The sequence below is a fragment of the Neurospora hispaniola genome, assembly GCF_033458365.1.
Source record: "Neurospora hispaniola strain FGSC 10403 chromosome Unknown B0T23scaffold_4, whole genome shotgun sequence".
Taxonomy (NCBI): domain Eukaryota; kingdom Fungi; phylum Ascomycota; class Sordariomycetes; order Sordariales; family Sordariaceae; genus Neurospora; species Neurospora hispaniola.
The window spans coordinates 3691383-3709193 of NW_026944409.1; the positions used below are offsets into that span (position 1 = coordinate 3691383).

Consider the following 17811-nt stretch of genomic DNA (forward strand, 5'->3'; position numbering starts at 1 on the left):
CTTCAGGCGATGCCCTCCTGTGATTGATTTGTTTTGTTCCCCCAAAGTTATTGGCTTATATATGTCTGCCTGGGTTTATGGCATGGACACATTACGACTTCATATTCTGGCGGTCATTTCTTTTTCCCCTCTGCTTTTAGCAAAGTTGAGAACATGCGCGAATCTGATTGATTTCGTCTCTTTGTTCATGTCATTGAATTTGCTGTCATCTGGCCCCTTGAACATCGCTACTCCACTTTATCCCTTTTTTTTGCCTGTCCATGTCTTTTTATATCTTCTATTTTTCTTTTTTCCCCTTCTGTACCGTCATACTAAACGAATTATGGAGGACCAGGTGGAGGAAAAGCTTTCAAAACGAAATGTTACCCTTGAGGTAATTCAATGGTGGGCGGCGCGGCAGTAAGATTTTTGACTCTGTCGTCATGGCTCGCAAATGTGTATTCCATCCCAATGTGTGGCGGCAGCCAGTCAGCTCTTTGCACGAATACGAAGTTTTAGAAGCAAGGGGAGCTGTGCTGGCTGTTGTCTGAGCATACGTTGGTATTGATACCCTAAACGCTACGTTTACGTTTTTTGTCAAATTGGGTGTTTCTGTTCTTTTCTTCATTTATGTTTCCTTTCCTTTTTTTTTTTTCCCCTTCCAAAAAGTTCTGCAAGCGCTGGGAAGAATGGGAAGAATGGGGGAAAGCGCCGGAGTTTTGTGTGTATGTTTTTAGGTACTTATATTGCTATGGTCGGTAGTTTAGGGAATGCAAGGCAAGGGAAGGAAAGGGAAGGTGTCAAGGAGAGGGAAGGGAAAACTTAGGTTGGTAAACGGTGTTGTTGTTAGAATTTTTTTTTTTCTTTGACGAAATGATATTGAGAATTGTATTGCACTTGGATGTCGTAGAATGCTCGTGTGTAAGGAACGTGATCTGGGGCGAGATCAGATAGTAGATGAGGCAAAGTATGTAGGTACTCTATGGGTACGTAGATAAACAATTCGATGGGTAAGGTGAAGGAGGCTATCAAAACGAAACAGCGGGAAGGAATGATGCAATTACTGTGTAAGGCCTTTGGAGGGTCCGCCTCTAAGTAGTGTAAGGAAACGAAACAAAATAAAGTTAAACGAAGAAGAAAACGGAACAAAACACCGTGAGGATCATGACTGGCTGGATGAAACGAACGGAAACGGGAGGGACAAGATCGGATGAAACAAATGGAGAAGGGAAACCGGGGATGACGTCGAGAACTCGGTCGTTAACGCGATTCTCCGACTGTTGAATCGGGGATTACCTGACGAACCCACGGAACCGGGACGAGTGCCCTGCGCGGGACGGAAGCCGAAGCGGAAGCGGAAGTGGAAGTGGAAGCGGGGACGGAGAAAAAAAAAAGGGGCCGGGCTAGATATTTCATCCGGTCGGTGGTTGATGAAGTGGGTTTTGGATTCGACGACAGAGGATTTTTATATCAACTGGCTACGATTCAAACGCCTATCTGCCGTATCGAATTTATGCCTACGATTGCCATTCACACGTAACATAGAGGCCGTGATTACAAGGCATACATAGACGCTGTTACGCAAATCGAAGGGTTGGGAATTCTTGAGCTGTCCCAAGCTTATGGTAGTGTTCTTTCTAAATGTGTGCCAGACCGTGACTTGTCCACGGCCCTACGGTTGGGCCTCCTATTAATTCCATTGTGCAGACTGAACATTTACGGCCTGCCGCAAGTAAAAGGATCAGTTCATAGTCAGCTCTTCCTCCTCTGATGACCTTGTCATGATGATCAATGGCAACAACGGTAGGCCTCATCGTGGGCCTCGTCGTCATCAGTCGCCTCCGGCCGGCGCTCCTGAACACAGGGTTGCTGCCTTTTTATTTCTTTATTTCTCCTGCCTTCCCTCCACTTCGTTGAACGCCGCCTGTCTGACGGCCCTCAGCTGCCTGCCTGCCTGCCTGCCTGCCTGCCGCGTGCACATGATGTTGTCAAGTCGTCATTGGTTGCTTCTGTGAGTGCTGCTTTGTCATTTGCGAAGGAAGCAATGAACAAAGTGTTGGGTGCTTGTTGTTTTCAGTTGACAAAGGGCATACATATCACTGCTCTTGACATAGTAGAAGATGTAACTGAGGAAGTGATTTGAGTACTATGTACCATACCGATAACGCAAGAGTCATTAATGAGGGGTTTTCTTCATTTGAGCAACCTGGCGAGTCTCTGTTTCTGTTACGGTTGCACAAGAGGATGATGATTCCTCGTCATTGCTCTTTGCACATTGGTGGTTTGACCAAGCATCGCCGACGCAGTGACGCTTGTGGAAAAGCTTGGCATGTACTAGGGTCCGGTCCAATCGTTTGCAACTTGCCTTTTGAGCAGCACTCTGCTGTGCATCTCTGTTAGCAGTCCCATAGTTTACAAGGCAAAACAGTAACAAGTTCTCATGGTAGTAACCCCCTCATCTATTCCACTTGCAACCGGTCCGGGGGAGGGGCGAAAACTCCATAGTATTACCACCAACAAACAATGGCTATTCACTATCAACCACGTCGCCGCACTCGATAGGCATCCATGTTTCCTGCGGGCGGCCCGACAATCTGTCCAATCCGTTTGCTCCTTGTTTCCCCGCCGCTCAGTCCAACCCACTGCTCGAGCGAGTTTGCGAGTAGATGCGAGTCACTGAGGTGATTCCTGTTTCTTTCGGCGGCAGACAAAACAGCGATACAGTGACGCAAAACGGTCGAGGGGAGGGGCAATTCATTTCATCCTGTCTCTCCGTTTTTCGGTGGGAGCTCCCGCCCAGTGAATGGCTTCACCACTTGCACTCTCACCGTCAACAGCTGTTGTCCTACCACAACTTCCTTGTTACCAACATGCCGTGCCGTTGATCACTGCCTGCCTGCTGTTAATCAGCTCGTTACAGCCCGTATTGGACGCTACACCTGACCCACCTGCTAGCTCGAGGATTCAGGTGGTGCTAAGGGTACCTTCTACTAGGTCATGTGGGGACCTTGAACCATCGGGCAGCTACAAGCTCAAAGCGTCTGCAATGCGGGATGCACCGCGTCTCACGGTTCTTTTGGGGTATAAACAAAGGTTGTGATTGGTCTAACGCGCTAACTAACGGTGTGCCACCGTGACTCCAATCTAAATACCGTGTCCTATGGTCCGTGCGCTAAGACGCACCTTCCACGTCCATACCTACAGCGGGCGCGTTCCTCCTGCAGCTCAACGGTGCTGTTAAATAGAACACGGCATCCACAACAACCCTCTCGCAAAATTTCCACAAGGCATCCCATTTTCTCTACCTGACACCTAGGTACTAAGTAGTCTGTCTGCCTACAATCGTCAGCCTTATCGACTTTCTGCTCGCGGATCCGCGTAGCACATCTTTTCTTTTTGCTTTTTGGTTATCCATAACCTGGGCTACACCTTTCTTCGCTCTCTCTCTCTCTCTCTCTCTTTTTCGCTCTAGAGACCTACTACCGATCATCATTTTCTGATATCGATACATCATCCAACAACAACAACAACATCATCTACTACCAGTAATCCCGCATTGGAGGAGTAGTCGTTTCGCTCGATTACTCTTTTTTTGCGTCCGGAGTGCGACAAAGTAGCGGCTTATAACAACAAAGTCCAAGTTTGAAAACCATCATTCCGTGGTATTTCTCTCTTGGCAAACCCACGACAATCCCCTTCCACGACAAACAAACAACCTACCTTACCTATCCTCTTGCTTACCTACGTACCTGCCTACCTACCTACCTCCCTCTCTGCTCAACCAACCATCCCATCAACCGAACCGAACCGAACCGAACAATAGCCGAATAAGCTCTCGTGCCTTGTTGCTCTACTCGACCATCTGTTACCACCAGCACTACAAGTTTAACAGTCATGTCTGACAATCGTGGCGGTCGTGGAGGTCGTGGCGGCGGTGGTCGCGGCGGCGGCGGCGGTGACCGTGGAGGCCGTGGAGGTGGTTACCAAGGCGGCGGTGACCGTGGAGGCCGTGGAGGTGGTTATCAAGGCGGCGGTGATCGTGGAGGCCGTGGAGGCGGTTACCAAGGTGGTGGTGACCGTGGAGGCCGTGGAGGCGGTTACCAAGGCGGTGGCGGCGGTGACCGTGGAGGCCGTGGAGGTGGTTTCCAAGGCGGTGGTGGCGGTGGTTTCCAAGGCGGCGGTGGAAGGGGTGGCCGTGGCGGCGGTTTCCAAGGCGGCGGCGGCGGCGGCGGCCGTGGTGGCTTCGGCGGAGGACAGGGCGCGGGAGGATACGAACCCCCTCCACCGGATGTCTACAAGTAGGTGCCTCTCCATTTTTGTACCATTCAACATGATGCTGACATGACTTTAGGGGAATTGACGGTCGTGGTGCCCCCGAGCCTGACGCCCAGATCACCAAACTCGAGGATGATTGGATCAAGAAGCATGTCAGCGACAATCTGGTCACTTCAATGAGCAAGCTTTCGCTCAGCGAGAAGGAGAAAGCCAACAACTTGCCGGTTCGCCCTGGCCATGGTACCACGGGCGAGAAGGTGAAGCTTTGGGCCAACTATTTCAAAATCAACATCAAATCACCAGCCATTTACAGGTACACCATCAAAGTTGCCGCCACCGAGGAAAAGCTCGGAAAGGAAGCTGAGGTCGCATCCAAGAAAGTGGAGGTGGTGGTTGGGAAACTGCTCAAGCAGATCGAAGCCAACGTGAAATCCGTGGCGATTGCCAGCGATTTCAAAGTGCACCTGGTGACGACCACCAAGCTCAAAGTTCCCGAGAACCGCATCTTTGAGGTGACGTGGACCGAGCCGAGTTCCAACCAAAACCTGCCCAGCAAGCCCCAGACTTGGGTGGTCAAGGTGGAGGAGAGTGTCGAAAACTGCGATTTCGGCAAGGTGCTGAACGAGCTCACGACACTTGATCCCAAGCTCGACGGAGACTTTCCCAAGTACAATGTGGAGCTCGATGCCCTCAACACCATCGTGACTCATCATGCCCGCGCCGACGACAATGTTTCGGTGGTGGGAAGGGGAAGGTTTTTTGCCATTGGCGATGACCTCATTGAACAAGTGCGGCCCCACGACTCCCCTTTGGTCATCTTGCGAGGATATTTTGCCAGCGTCCGTCCAGCTACCGGAAGACTTTTACTCAATACCAACATCACGCATGGTGTCTTCCGTCCTGGTATCAAACTTGCACAGCTGTTTCAGGAACTTGGACTTGACGTAATGGACAAATGCAATGCCTGGAACGAAGTAACCAAAAATCAGCTCAACGACAAGATGCGCAGAGTTCACAAGGTCCTGGCGAAGGGCCGTGTCGAGGTCAATGCCCCATTCCTTGTTGATGGAAAGATTGTTTATAAAAAAGGTTACCGCACGCTCAATGGCATTGCTAACCGTGGCGACGAAAGGGGGAAGCAAAAGGATGGCAAAGAAGTCCGACATCCGCCATTGTTCGGGATTCCGGGTGTCCAGGTTGGCGGCCCGACCTCTGTTCAGTTTTACTTGCGTGCGCGAGAGACAAAGGATGGCGCTGCCCCTCCTCCGACTCCCGGTCTGCCGAGCAACGCGTACATCACGGTAGCGAACTACTATAAACAACGGTACGGAATAACCGCCAATGCTTCGCTTCCTCTGGTCAACGTTGGCAGCAAGGAAAAGGCGATTTACGTCTTGGCCGAGTTCTGTACGCTGGTCAAAGGCCGTTCCGTCAAGGCTAAGCTGAATGCCAACGAGGCGGACAACATGATCAAGTTTGCTTGCAGAGCTCCTTCGCTGAACGCTCAGTCTATCGTGACGAAAGGTAGACAGACACTTGGTCTTGATAAAAGCCTGACGCTTGGCAAGTTCAAGGTTTCGATCGACAAGGAGCTGATTACCGTTATCGGGCGTGAGCTCAAGCCCCCGATGCTTACGTACAGCGGTAACAAGACGGTAGAGCCGCAGGACGGCGGGTGGTTGATGAAATTTGTCAAGGTGGCCAGACCTGGCCGCAAGATTGAGAAGTGGACATACTTGGAATTGAAGGGTTTCAGAGAAAACGCAGGGGTGCCGCAAGCTATGACCGCTTTTGCCGAATTCCTGAACAGAACGGGCATCCCGATCAACCAAAGGTTCTCGCCGGGCATGAGCATTCCAGTTCCAGGGAGCGAAAAAGAGTTTTTTGCCAAAGTGAAGGAACTCATGAGCGCGCACCAATTTGTGGTGGTTCTTTTACCCAGAAAGGATGTTGCGATCTACAATATGGTAAAGCGGGCTGCCGATATCACATTTGGCGTTCATACAGTCTGCTGTGTAGCCGAAAAGTTTCTTAGCACTAGAGGGCAGCTGGGGTATTTTGCCAACGTCGGCCTCAAGGTCAACCTCAAGTTTGGCGGCACGAATCACAATATCAAGACGCCCATTCCTCTACTCGCCAAGGGGAAGACGATGGTGGTGGGCTATGATGTTACCCACCCGACCAATCTAGCGGCTGGACAATCGCCTGCATCGGCTCCCAGTATTGTTGGCCTGGTCTCAACCATCGACCAACACCTTGGACAATGGCCTGCAATGGTTTGGAATAACCCGCACGGCCAGGAGTCCATGACGGCACAGTTTACGGACAAGTTCAAGACGCGTCTGGAACTATGGCGCAACAATCCCGCAAACAACCGCAGTCTCCCCGAGAACATCCTGATTTTCCGCGATGGCGTCTCCGAGGGACAGTTCCAGATGGTCATTAAGGACGAGTTACCTCTGGTTCGCGCCGCCTGCAAGCTGGTGTATCCAGCTGGCAAGCTACCGCGTATTACGCTGATTGTCTCTGTCAAGCGCCACCAGACGCGCTTCTTCCCAACGGACCCGAAGCATATTCACTTCAAGTCCAAGAGCCCCAAGGAGGGTACTGTGGTTGACCGCGGCGTGACCAACGTCCGCTACTGGGACTTCTTTTTGCAGGCGCACGCGTCGCTCCAGGGCACGGCGCGCTCGGCTCACTACACGGTTCTGGTGGATGAGATTTTCAGGGCCGACTATGGAAACAAGGCGGCCGACACGCTGGAGCAGCTGACGCATGACATGTGCTATCTCTTTGGGCGAGCCACCAAGGCTGTCAGTATCTGCCCGCCTGCGTACTATGCCGACTTGGTGTGCGACCGGGCGCGTATCCATCAGAAGGAGCTCTTTGACGCCCTCGATGAAAACGATAGCGTCAAGACCGATGACTTCGCAAGATGGGGTAACTCCGGGGCTGTTCATCCCAACCTTAGGAACTCCATGTACTATATCTAGGCTTGTCAATTGTGTGCTGGAATGGACTGGAGCATATAAGTGACGCGATGGAAGGCCAATCGTCTCTGGATATGGATCAAACCCAGCGTTTACTTTTTGGGTGCTTTTAGTTTCTACAGCGATTTGTCTGGACTGTTCTTTATTCTGTTTCTTGGTTCTCTTTTCTTTTTGTCTCTGTTTGTCTCTGTACTGCAAACGTGCACTCTGGATGATGAACGACACCATTTGACGATTGGATGAGAGATGGCAGACTGCAGATACTAACGTGCGCAATGGAAAACACGAACAACGAAGGGTTTTTGATTATGACAATAGCGAGATACAGAGACAGAAATAAAAAAAAAAAAATTAAAAAAATAAAAACCACAATGAAAGTATAATTGGAACACATTTGACTGTGATGAGTGTGACTGGTGTTGTGAATGGCGTTTTGACTTTCTTCTTTCTGAAAAATTGAGAACCGTAGATGTAAAAGTTGAGAACTGTAAATGTTTAGAACGCCCATGACTTCACGAGAGAGCGATGTCCGGGGCCCAAAAGTGTAAATGGATAAGTTGAGAACTGTAAATATCATATAACGTGATGTAATGTGATAATAAATTTATATGTCGTTGTATTGTTGTACACACTTTCGAGGATAGCATAGCCTGACAAGGTATCTCTGAGGTATACAAAAAAAAAAAAAAAAAAAAAAAAAACAAAAGGAAACCATGAACCCCCCAAAAGTTGTTCCAGCTGTTGTCTGTTGCAATGATGACAAGAATGATGACCTACCTACTACCTAAGATATCCATCCCCTCCTGTCCTATCCTAACCCGAGCCTAAACCCCTAAACGCCTTTCTAGATGTCTAAACCCCACCCAAAACTACTAGGCAACGGACCCGAGCCCCCCCCCCCCCCCCCCCCCCCCCCAAAAAAAAGAGGAGTATATATATAAACAAAACGTAAATCATCCAATATGGATGGAAAAAACCAAACCAAACCAAACAAACTAAAACAAAACCAAAACCAAAACACACATACAAACGAACAAAACTAAAGAAACAAAAACACCCAACTAGCCGCTCAAGACATTCATTCGTTAATTCATCAGTCACTCACTCACTCACTCAGCAGCAAAATACCGTTTTGTCCTGCTATTCGTTTGTTGCGCCTTGATTTCGGGCGGGACGATGGTGTGGTGTACGACGTGGGGGCGGTAGACTGCGTCTACTGGTGGCATCCTTTACGATTTTTTGATTGGACTGTTAGTATGTGTGTTGTGTGATGTTCTTGGTATACTTGGTTGAGGGACTGATGGATAGTGGGGAGAGAAGACCTGGGAGACGAAAGAGGAAGGGGTTCGAACACCTGGTAGAGCAATGGATAGATATATCGATGGTGGTGGGGGAAGGGAAGACAAGAGGAAGGAGCACAAGAATGAATGAATGAATGTGGTGACATGGAAAGTTAAAAGAAAAGGAAGGGGAAAGAGAAAAGAACGAGATAAAACGAGGTAACCGAAAGGATGAGGGGAAGTAAAGTGAAAAAAAAAAAAAAAAAAAAAAAGAAAAAAAAAAAAAAGAATCGAGAGAAGAAAGGGAAAAGAGAAAGTAAGAACTAACCAATCATCCAAACTCAGCGGAAAGTACTCATACAAAAGATCAGCCGCCTCAATCGGACTTCCCACATTTTCCTTCTGGTACTGATTCTGCCCCAGACTTCCACTTTCAAAGTGGCTATCACCCTTATTGTTGGAGGAGTGAGTAGTAAGTCCTCTCGATCCAGTGCCAAAACCCATCCCTTTCCCAGCTGTATTCCTCTTCATGCCACCAGGGACATTTATCTTGCCATATAACGGACTATCTCCCGCCCCCGCCCCTGCCCCCGTCGAGCCAGGAGTAGCAGTCCTATTCATAGGCGGACTCCTCTGCTCGTCTTCCGACAGGGACAAACTAATTGGCAGGGCACCTGCAGAGGAGGAGGCATTTCTGTGATGACTGGTTCTGTTTGGGGCAGCTAAGGGCGTGGGATTCCTTCGTGAGCCACTGTTGTGATTGTTGGCGACGTCCGAGGATAAGGATCCCCATGATGGTATTGGTGGTCGAGAAGAAGATCCCGGAGAGTTAGAGGACATGGCGAGTTTCTTGTTGGGGTGTTGTTGTTGATGGAGGTTGGGTGAGGTGCTGAAGGGTTGGGGGGTGGGCCCGCCGGTTGAGGATGACCAGTCTGATGGCTTTTTTTGGAGAGAGAGAGAGAGTAGTTATTAGCTTGTGATAGCAAGAATGGGGGGGTGAAGGAATACCAGAGGCCAGTGAAAACACACCTGATTTCCCAACGAATGATATCTCTGGAGCATCTCGGTCCTATCCATACCCTGCTGCTGCTGCTGCTGCGTCTGTTGTTTGTCATGGCTGCTGTTCCCACCAGCACCAGCACCAACACCACCAGACCCCTCCGTATTTGTCCGTTGCAACATGCCCTTCCGATCGCCCGTCAACGGCACATCCCTCCTACTGTCAAAATTCCTCGGACTCCTCCCCCTCACAATCACCGGGCCAGATTGGATCTCCGCCAACTTGATCAGCTTGTCCCCCGACTCAGCGGTCTTGGCCAACAAGTTGATTTGCACCACATAATGCTGCTGCAACCCCTTTCTCCGTCCATTATTCGCCGTGGCGTGCTTAAATTGCAACCGCTTCCACGACACGGGTATCGACACTCTGTTCCCGCTTTTATCGATTTCTTGTCCGGCGGATAAGTCGAGTAACTGCTTTGGTGGTGTGGTCGCTGTCCTTGACGATTCTTCTGGCTGCTGTCCCTGTTGTTGTCCCCCTCCCCCTGCAGCGGCAAAAGCGGGATTATTACTCTTCCACGGAATGCTGATAATCTCCGTCGGTTTCCCCTCGATACTCTCCATAGCCGTGATGGACGCCCACAGCTCTTTGATCCGCACCTGTCTCCCTACCCCGTTGCCACCACCCTGCTGCTCGTTGCCATCCAGCAAAAGCGAGCAATGCAACGCATGTCTAGGCAACGTAATCTGCCCTGTACATTGCCAGAGATTCCTCCGATAACACGTCAACTCCAACGGCCTCGCACCGGGGTGCTGTGCCTGTCCCTGTGCCTGTCCTAGTCCCTGTCCTTGATCACTAACGGGCGTGTTACTGGCAAACACATCCTCGGCAACAAAAAACATGCCGTATAGCTCAGCAGTCATGTTCAAGTCGGCGAACCGCCCCGTTTCAGAGTCGACCAGGGTCGCTTGCCCGGAGGGGATGGGCGGGCTGAAGCCGAGCAGCTTGTTGTCGAGCAGGTCGGAGGGCGAGTCGACTTCGTTGGTGGTTATTTTGAGGGCGGCTTCGGCTTCGGCGGCGACGGCGCCGACGATGGGACCCCCGCCGACGGATGGGAGGTTATATGGTGTGTGGCCATGGCCCTGGATGTGGATGTGGCTGTGCCCTTGCGAGTGCGCGGGGAGGGGTGGGAAGGATGTTGTCGTGGAGAAGGGGTCTTCGAAGGTGAAGTTGTCGAAGTCGTAGGCGGAGGGGGTGAAGGGGATTCCGGCGTGGAGGTCGGCGTTGACATCACTGTGGAGGTTGAAATTGGGAAGGTTAGTGGTTGCAATTTGCTGGTGGTGTTGAAAAATGGGGTGGTGATGACATACAGAAGCGCTTCTTCAAAGCCAAAGGGATCGCCCATGCCCATTCCCATTCCCATGCCCATAGGTTGACCGGCGGCGTTCAGCCCGAGGGCGTCGGCAGTATCGACTGGTGCGCCATTGGGGAGCTGTGGTATGGAATTGAAGCTGGCCATTGCATCGTCGGTGGTGTTAACAGATGAGTAGAGATTGGCCGGATTCAATATCGATGCTCGTGTGTGTCGATCGCGGTGACGACTAGCCGCGGCTAGTTTGGTTCGAATGGTGATCTGGCGGGATAGGTCCCGATAACGGTGTTGCTTATACCTTGCCGCCGCTTCTATAACACATGGTGTGGTGTGTCCCACGGCTGTCCGTTCAATCGGCTGAGGCTGAGGCTGAGGGAAGCGAGGCCTGGATTGGTTGGTCGACGATGGCGAGAGACGGGACTCTTGCTTTCATTGGGAGTATGGTCAGATATCTTCAAGGCTGGGTAGGTATCTTTAAGATGGCGCCGTGTGATCAATTGATGTGGAATGGGTTGCGACAGAGTGTGTGCTGGTAGGTGTTATCGTTGCCGGCTTGCGCCAACTGATCCAGTCCGATGTCACAGAAGAGGGCTGTGATCAGCAAACTGTATCTGCAGCGGGTATAGTGTTCAATCAGATGCCGTCAAGTTGCAAGGCCAGGGCATGGCAGCGTCATACAAGATACATATTGGCTGCCAAGACTCTGTCTGCTGTGCCTGGTGGGTGTGCCAAAAAGTCAGGCAGCTCAGGTTTCACCAACACTCGTCGACCACTCCTGAAGCGTTATCAGAATCAATTGCGCTTCATAGTACTCCATACCTTGCCGTCAGAAGCCATCACAGAGCTGACGAGCGTTCAATCGCATCTTGATTTAAAAAAAGAAGACGGGACGAACAAAGAAGCTCGAGTGGAGACGAGATGAACCCCAGACGGGATGGGCAAATGTGGAGAACTCGTCCCGTCAAGAGTGGACTGCCGAGTCTGGGGTTCAGCTCAGTTATGACGAGCACAGTGCCAAGTAGGTTGACTGAGCATAGTCCGTTTTTGACTTCACTTCTGGCGACGACATCCTCACCAGTGAGATAGTAAAACCATAACTGCCTGGTGTACAACTAAGAGAATGGCATCAACGAAAAATAAATATCCATAACCGCGTTAGCTTCGGGCGTGCGGCGGAGCGGAAGCGGAAACTTTTCCATCCGGGAAACACGGGTTTTCCTCCTGGATTTGACTGATGAAGGACCACATGCCCACAATAGGCAACTAGCTAGCTATTTAGGTATTCAGCGTGAATAAGATCATTATTATTATTATTGTTATCCATAATGCCACGCAAATCTTAGTACGCCATGGCCTTCTTCTCATTCAACCCCATCCTCTCCTCCTCCACAACACCCGCCAACGACACGGCCGCCCCAAGCAGTGAACTCTCCTTTGCCTCAACCAAGTCTATCCTCCGCTCCTTCAAGCTGTGCCCCGAAGACATCATCAGCTGGTCCAAATACCTTTGCAATGTCTCCTTGTAACCGGGAAAACATGTCAAAACCGATCCGGTATACCCTACCGTGGTCCGCTCCATCGTTAACTCAACTGCTGTCTCCTCGCTGAATGGTGACTCAGGCTCAAGTTCGTCCAGCAAGTTTTGTTCAGCCTCGTTCTTTAGTTCCCACAACGCAAACACCGAGGCGGCGACGATGGAAGCCGATCGCTGGGCGATATAACCCGCCAGTTGCTGCATGAACCGCATGTCCTCGGTGCTGGGATAACCGGCTGGTAGGTGGTAGAGCTGTGAAAAGACCGCGTCGGCTTTTCCTCTGCCATCTCGTCCACTGATATGTGTGTTAGCAAGCCAGTCGAGAGTAGAAAGACAAACAGAGAAGAGAGGGCAACTTACTTAATGATTAATGACATGGTCCCAGTATCCATAGAATACGCATCCAACAACAGTGGTGGAATTTTTCCTCCCAACAGACCCGTCGTCTTGATCGCCTCCAACAAGGCAATCCGGAACACCTCACCGAGGTAGTACCCACTGACTAGATGCTCAAGCGGCTGGAAGTCGGGCCTTTCGTGACCGGCTTTGAGTATTTTGTCCCATCGCGTCAGGGGCAAAATGTCACGGCCAAACATGCCCAACTCGGTGTTGACCATGACATGGCTCGCTTGCTCATACCAGCTGTCGGGTCGTTCCCCGAACTTGGATTTTCCAATCAGATTTACCGGGAGGTGGGCAGCAATGTTGACGCCAGTTCCAAGAATCAGTCCGAAGCGCGCCGATGGGCTAGAGTATGCCGACGAAAGCAAAGTGGCGTTGGAATCGTTGACTATCGAGACAACCTCGACGTTTACTCGGAGTTCTTGGAGGATCTTGTTACAGGTGGCACCCAAGTCCTGTCCCATCAGTCCGTCGCATGCAAGAAAACTCTTGCCCATGGGGCAGATGTTTCCTCCGTTGGGTGATGTTTGTCTGTCGTAGTGTTAGTTGGCTGATCTTGGGATGAAAGAATAGTGAAGTGATTAACATACTCTAGAGGGAAGCTCCAGGCCAATCCCATTGGCATTGGATCTCCCAAGTCATATTCCGCTTTCGAAATGTGCCCACCGTCAATTGCTTTCTTCAAGCTTGTCTCTATTTTCCGAGCCATCCATTTGAAGAAAAAGGCCCCCCGAAGCAGTCGGACGTTCCTGTCTATTTTGTAGCTGTCCATATGGACAATGTTGCTGTCGTCATCATCTGTGGTCTGTCTGCCCTTCAGGTCCACCACACCCACGCGAAGTGTCGAGCCACCAATGTCGACCGCCAGATACTGGCCACTTTCATGTCCGCCAGGCAGTTGGTGGTTGTAAGAGGGAAGCATACATGCTGGGTTGGTCTGTAAACCTTGATCGAATTGTGCCTTGAGCTTCTTGGAGAGTAACAAAAGAGGGTCGTTTGGGATTGGGCCGCTGTTTGTTATAAAGTGATTGCTGCCGATCGGTCCGAGAAGGAGCTTCTTGGCCTCTTTAAGAAACTCCTTCCTGGTCCTTCGAAATACTTTGATCTTTTTGAGTTTGTTGGGGTTGGACTTGGGGCTGATCCAAAGGGCAAGTAAAGCTTGCAAGAAGGATCTGCCTCGCGAGAGCGATTTGAGGGCGTTTATGATTAATAGCTTGAGGGATGCCATTGCGAAAACGAGTGACTGCTTCTGGCATTTGAGGTCGAGAGTAGACTAACGGAAGGAAGGCCTTTCTTAAGTCATTTAAAGACTCAAGGGAGGATGAGACAAATGCCGAGTGAATAGGATGCACCTGTTTTTCTGACAAAATGATGATGACTGCTGTCGAGAGCAGGAAAAATAATACACGTCGTCGATCTTGTCGCCCTCACCACTCTGGACAAGAGGCAGATGGCGAGCCCAAAGACTGACAAGCCGCTGGATACAGATGGCGGAAACAACACGATGATGATCTTGAGGCTCTGCTGAAACAGAATCTGTAGCTTGGTATGTTGGACGTAAAGTACGATGGTGTGGCGGTGAGAAGCAAAAGGTTGGCAACAAGAGGGAGGGAAGGAAGGAAAGGTGACGAGCTGATGAGGGGAGGCTAACAAAATGCTATGTTACAGCCGTCAAAGAGGGCAATGTTAGTTGCCCAGGGCCGCAAGAGGAAGGAATACCTCTTGTCCAGATGCTGTGCTGTGTTGTCAGAGAGCGATCTAGGCTCCTCACAATCAGAAACCTTGGTTGAGGCATGAATCCATTGCAATCAGTACAATATGTGAGAGAAAGTTAGCGATGTAGTGTGATCAGCTTCGACTACAAAGCTTGACCGCACAAGCTATCATACCAACGCGAAACATGAACACTGGAGGACAGACAATGAGGAAGTGTGGGGTGCAGGAGTGAAGATATTGCGAATAAAGAGCAGAGCCAATGACGTTCCAACTTGGCAGAAAGCAGCTGGGTGGATGTAACCAGCGGGTTACAACTTGGCAAGCAGCGCTTGATAGAATAGATGCCCAGGCGAAAGAAGGCCTGTGGAAGGCTCTCATTTCAGTGATGTCAACGAGTGTGTCTCAGGATTTCGCTGATGGTTGGTTGTTCAAGTGGAGGAACGAATGCACAAGGTGCGAAAGTAACGTTGCCTTTTTGTGTGTTGCTCGGTCTTATGGTCGCTGCAAGTTTGGTGGAGCGAGGGCGCTTGACATAAGCAATGCAATTGCATCAATAATCGGAACCAACCGAGGGGCAGAAAGTAGCAATCAGTCGACAAGAAAATGTGGTCGACAAGCCCGGTTCAAGCCGGCTTGGAGTCTATCCAGAATGCGATCATGACATGGAGCGGCTGGAATGTGGGATTGAAGGTTGAAAGATTGAAGAACAAAGTCATCCGAATTGACAATTAAGGCTTCCAGCCAGCCAGTCACGGTGCCAATGACTGAACGCCAAGTACAGTGCGCCGTTGAGCATGGCCCGTGCAGCAGGCCAGTTTCGGCGGAGCCTTGACTCACTAAAGTCCTAGGGCCACTGTGCACGAGCCATATCAAATCATCTCTGGAAGGAAGGAACTCGACGACGACAATGATTGTGCGTACCTTCCTCTACTAGTGTAGCTCGCAAAGAGTCTCCCAAACTGAGGCTTGCAATCAGATTTCATTTCTCACTTTTATAACAAACTGCTTTGCTTATCGGATGAAATCGCGACAAGTGTCTCCCAAGGTATCACCTGTGCCCAGATCAGCGCAGGACAACGGAAATAACCGTGTTGGGACGTCACCTCCACCAAGTCTCTCCCTCTTTGATTCTCACCAGCCGACTTTGTGGCAAGATAACAACCACAGTGTCGGTCGCCGCCAATCACAATGACACACAAACGACCAAACGCTGTGCTCCATTGATCCCCGGCGCGAAGCTGGCGACGTGACGGGATGACTCCCAAAGATGAACGTTCCATCTGTCCTCCATTATACACTACTTATCTTGTAGATCTGGAGGATTAAGGTACCTAGTCAGTCATCTGGAAGCTACCATGGATAGATCATTTTCTAATACCACCTATTGCGGGGTCGACACCCCAGTTCGTCGAGGTGCCCGTCATGACTGGACCCTGGAGTTGATGGATGGTCGCCCTTGCCAGTCTCGAGCATCGACGTTAGTGCACCTTGATGGCTGACGACGGGACGGGAGTCTCACAAAACTCCATGGTAGAGGTATTTCTTCCCTTTAGTCATTCTTTTCCCCATTCACCGAGACATTGTCTCTGCCCTTGACAGTATCACCTCTTATCCCTCACCCACTCGAGTACCCTGTCCCCGTTCTCTCCACCATCAAAGCATCACTCCACCAGCAATATGGGGCTCGTCATCCGCGACAACGCTGAATCCGCCAGCTCCTACGTGGCCGACTACATCGTCGACCGCATCAAGTCCTTCTCTCCTACCCGCACTCGCCCATTTGTCCTCGGTCTCCCGACCGGCTCCAGTCCCCTTGGCATCTACAAGTGTCTTGTAGAGAAGTACAAGGCCGGTTTGGTCTCCTTCGAAAATGTCATAACCTTCAATATGGTATGAACCACCAAAACTCGAATTTCCGTCTTCCCATATCTTGCTGACAGTGGTTGCAGGACGAATACGTCTCCCTTCCCCCGGCCCACCCTCAATCCTACGCCTCCTTCATGCACGATAACTTCTTCTCTCAAGTCAATATCCCCCCACAAAACACCAACCTTCTCAATGGCCTCGCTCCAGACCTCGCTGCCGAGTGCTCACGCTACGAAGCCAAGATTGCTGCTGCCGGCGGAATCGACCTGTTTCTTGCCGGCCTGGGAGAGGATGGACACCTAGCTTTCAACGAGCCTGGTTCCAGCTTGGCCTCACGGACGCGTGTCGTGGCTCTAGCGGAGGATACCATCCTTGCAAATAGTCGATTCTTCAATGATGATATGAACAAGGTGCCCCAGTTGGCGTTGACGGTGGGGGTAAAGACGGTCCTGGAGGCGAGGGAGGTGCTGATGATTGTTCTTGGTGCCAAAAAGGCGAGGGCGTTGAAAAAATGCGTGGAAGGGGGAGTGAGTAGTATGTGGACTGGCTCGGCATTGCAGATGCATGAGAGGGCTATCGTGGTTTGTGATGAGGAGGCAGCGGGGGAACTCAAGTGGAAGACGGTCAAGGTTTGTGTTTCTGTTTGTGGTCTGTTGATGAAGAACGGACAGTGCTAATGTGTGGCAGTACTTCAAATCGGTTGAACGCCGAGAATCCGGCCACAACCACGGTCTTGACCGGTCCCTGCCCATCAGGAAGGGCCTTGGTACCCCGCCGACCAAGCTCAAAACCGCCGCTGGACCACTTACACCAGAGTCGACACCAAAAGCAACTGCCACCCACTCCTCGTCTTCTCCCATTTCCCCGTTGGCACAAACGGTGCCAATACTTCTCACCACAAACGACGAGCCAGCCCAGTCCTCAGGCTACACGGCTTTGGAGCAAAAGATTCTAGCCCAACCCGTACCCAAAAGTCATGGCCTCCTAGGACTCCTCGGGACCTCATCATATGGCCATACATCGGATGGGGACTCTGAAGCTGAGTCGGAGTATGACCTGAAGCCAGACAGGATGGCATCCAGGCTAACTGATCCCGTTTTTGCTGCTGAAGCGTTAAGAAGATTGACGCCTAATCCCGAAAAGGGGAAAATGCTTGGGTAGTGAGGAGGACACCGGAGTCCGCGGATTGAAAATGGCAAAGATTGTTTTAATGACTGGACACACCACGGGTGAATTGACTGTATTTGCTAATCTTGAATACCCCTAATAATGGAAGCAAATAACCAAACAAGGCAATTTCTGATTGATATCCTAACTACAAACAACCCGAGACACGCGTAAAATCCTCGGGGTTAAGTGACTAAGAAAAGAAAAACAAGTCGTATATCACCATAAGT

General features: G+C 50.7%; 4 protein-coding genes across 4 annotated transcripts; 2 read left to right on the plus strand and 2 right to left on the minus strand.

Moving 5' to 3' along the window:
* The first annotated feature begins 3683 nt into the window (after positions 1-3683).
* Positions 3684-7317, plus strand: B0T23DRAFT_152699 (uncharacterized protein). The gene is made up of 3 exons (XM_062832566.1): positions 3684-3994; positions 4034-4277; positions 4331-7317. The coding sequence occupies exons 1-3, from the start codon at positions 3874-3876 to the stop codon at positions 7245-7247; spliced, it is 3282 nt and encodes a 1093-aa protein (XP_062693371.1). The 5' UTR covers positions 3684-3873; the 3' UTR covers positions 7248-7317.
* Positions 7318-8298: 981 nt separating this feature from the next.
* Positions 8299-11288, minus strand: B0T23DRAFT_152729 (uncharacterized protein). The gene is made up of 4 exons (XM_062832567.1): positions 10895-11288; positions 9554-10817; positions 8853-9463; positions 8299-8471 (listed from the first exon to the last, which is right to left on the minus strand). Exons 1-4 carry the CDS (start codon positions 11041-11043, stop codon positions 8354-8356), a joined length of 2142 nt encoding a protein of 713 aa, XP_062693372.1. The 5' UTR covers positions 11044-11288; the 3' UTR covers positions 8299-8353.
* A 734-nt stretch (positions 11289-12022) lies between these two features.
* On the minus strand, positions 12023-14433 carry B0T23DRAFT_152747 (actin-like ATPase domain-containing protein). Its single transcript, XM_062832568.1, has 3 exons — positions 13423-14433; positions 12791-13363; positions 12023-12725 (listed from the first exon to the last, which is right to left on the minus strand). Exons 1-3 carry the CDS (start codon positions 14058-14060, stop codon positions 12236-12238), a joined length of 1701 nt encoding a protein of 566 aa, XP_062693373.1. The 5' UTR covers positions 14061-14433; the 3' UTR covers positions 12023-12235.
* Positions 14434-16225: 1792 nt separating this feature from the next.
* B0T23DRAFT_429134 (uncharacterized protein) lies at positions 16226-17575 on the plus strand (the record flags this gene model as incomplete). The annotated part of the gene is made up of 3 exons (XM_062840171.1): positions 16226-16438; positions 16498-17043; positions 17102-17575. The coding sequence occupies 3 exons, from the start codon at positions 16226-16228 to the stop codon at positions 17573-17575; spliced, it is 1233 nt and encodes a 410-aa protein (XP_062693374.1).
* Between the last annotated feature and the right edge of the window lie 236 nt (positions 17576-17811).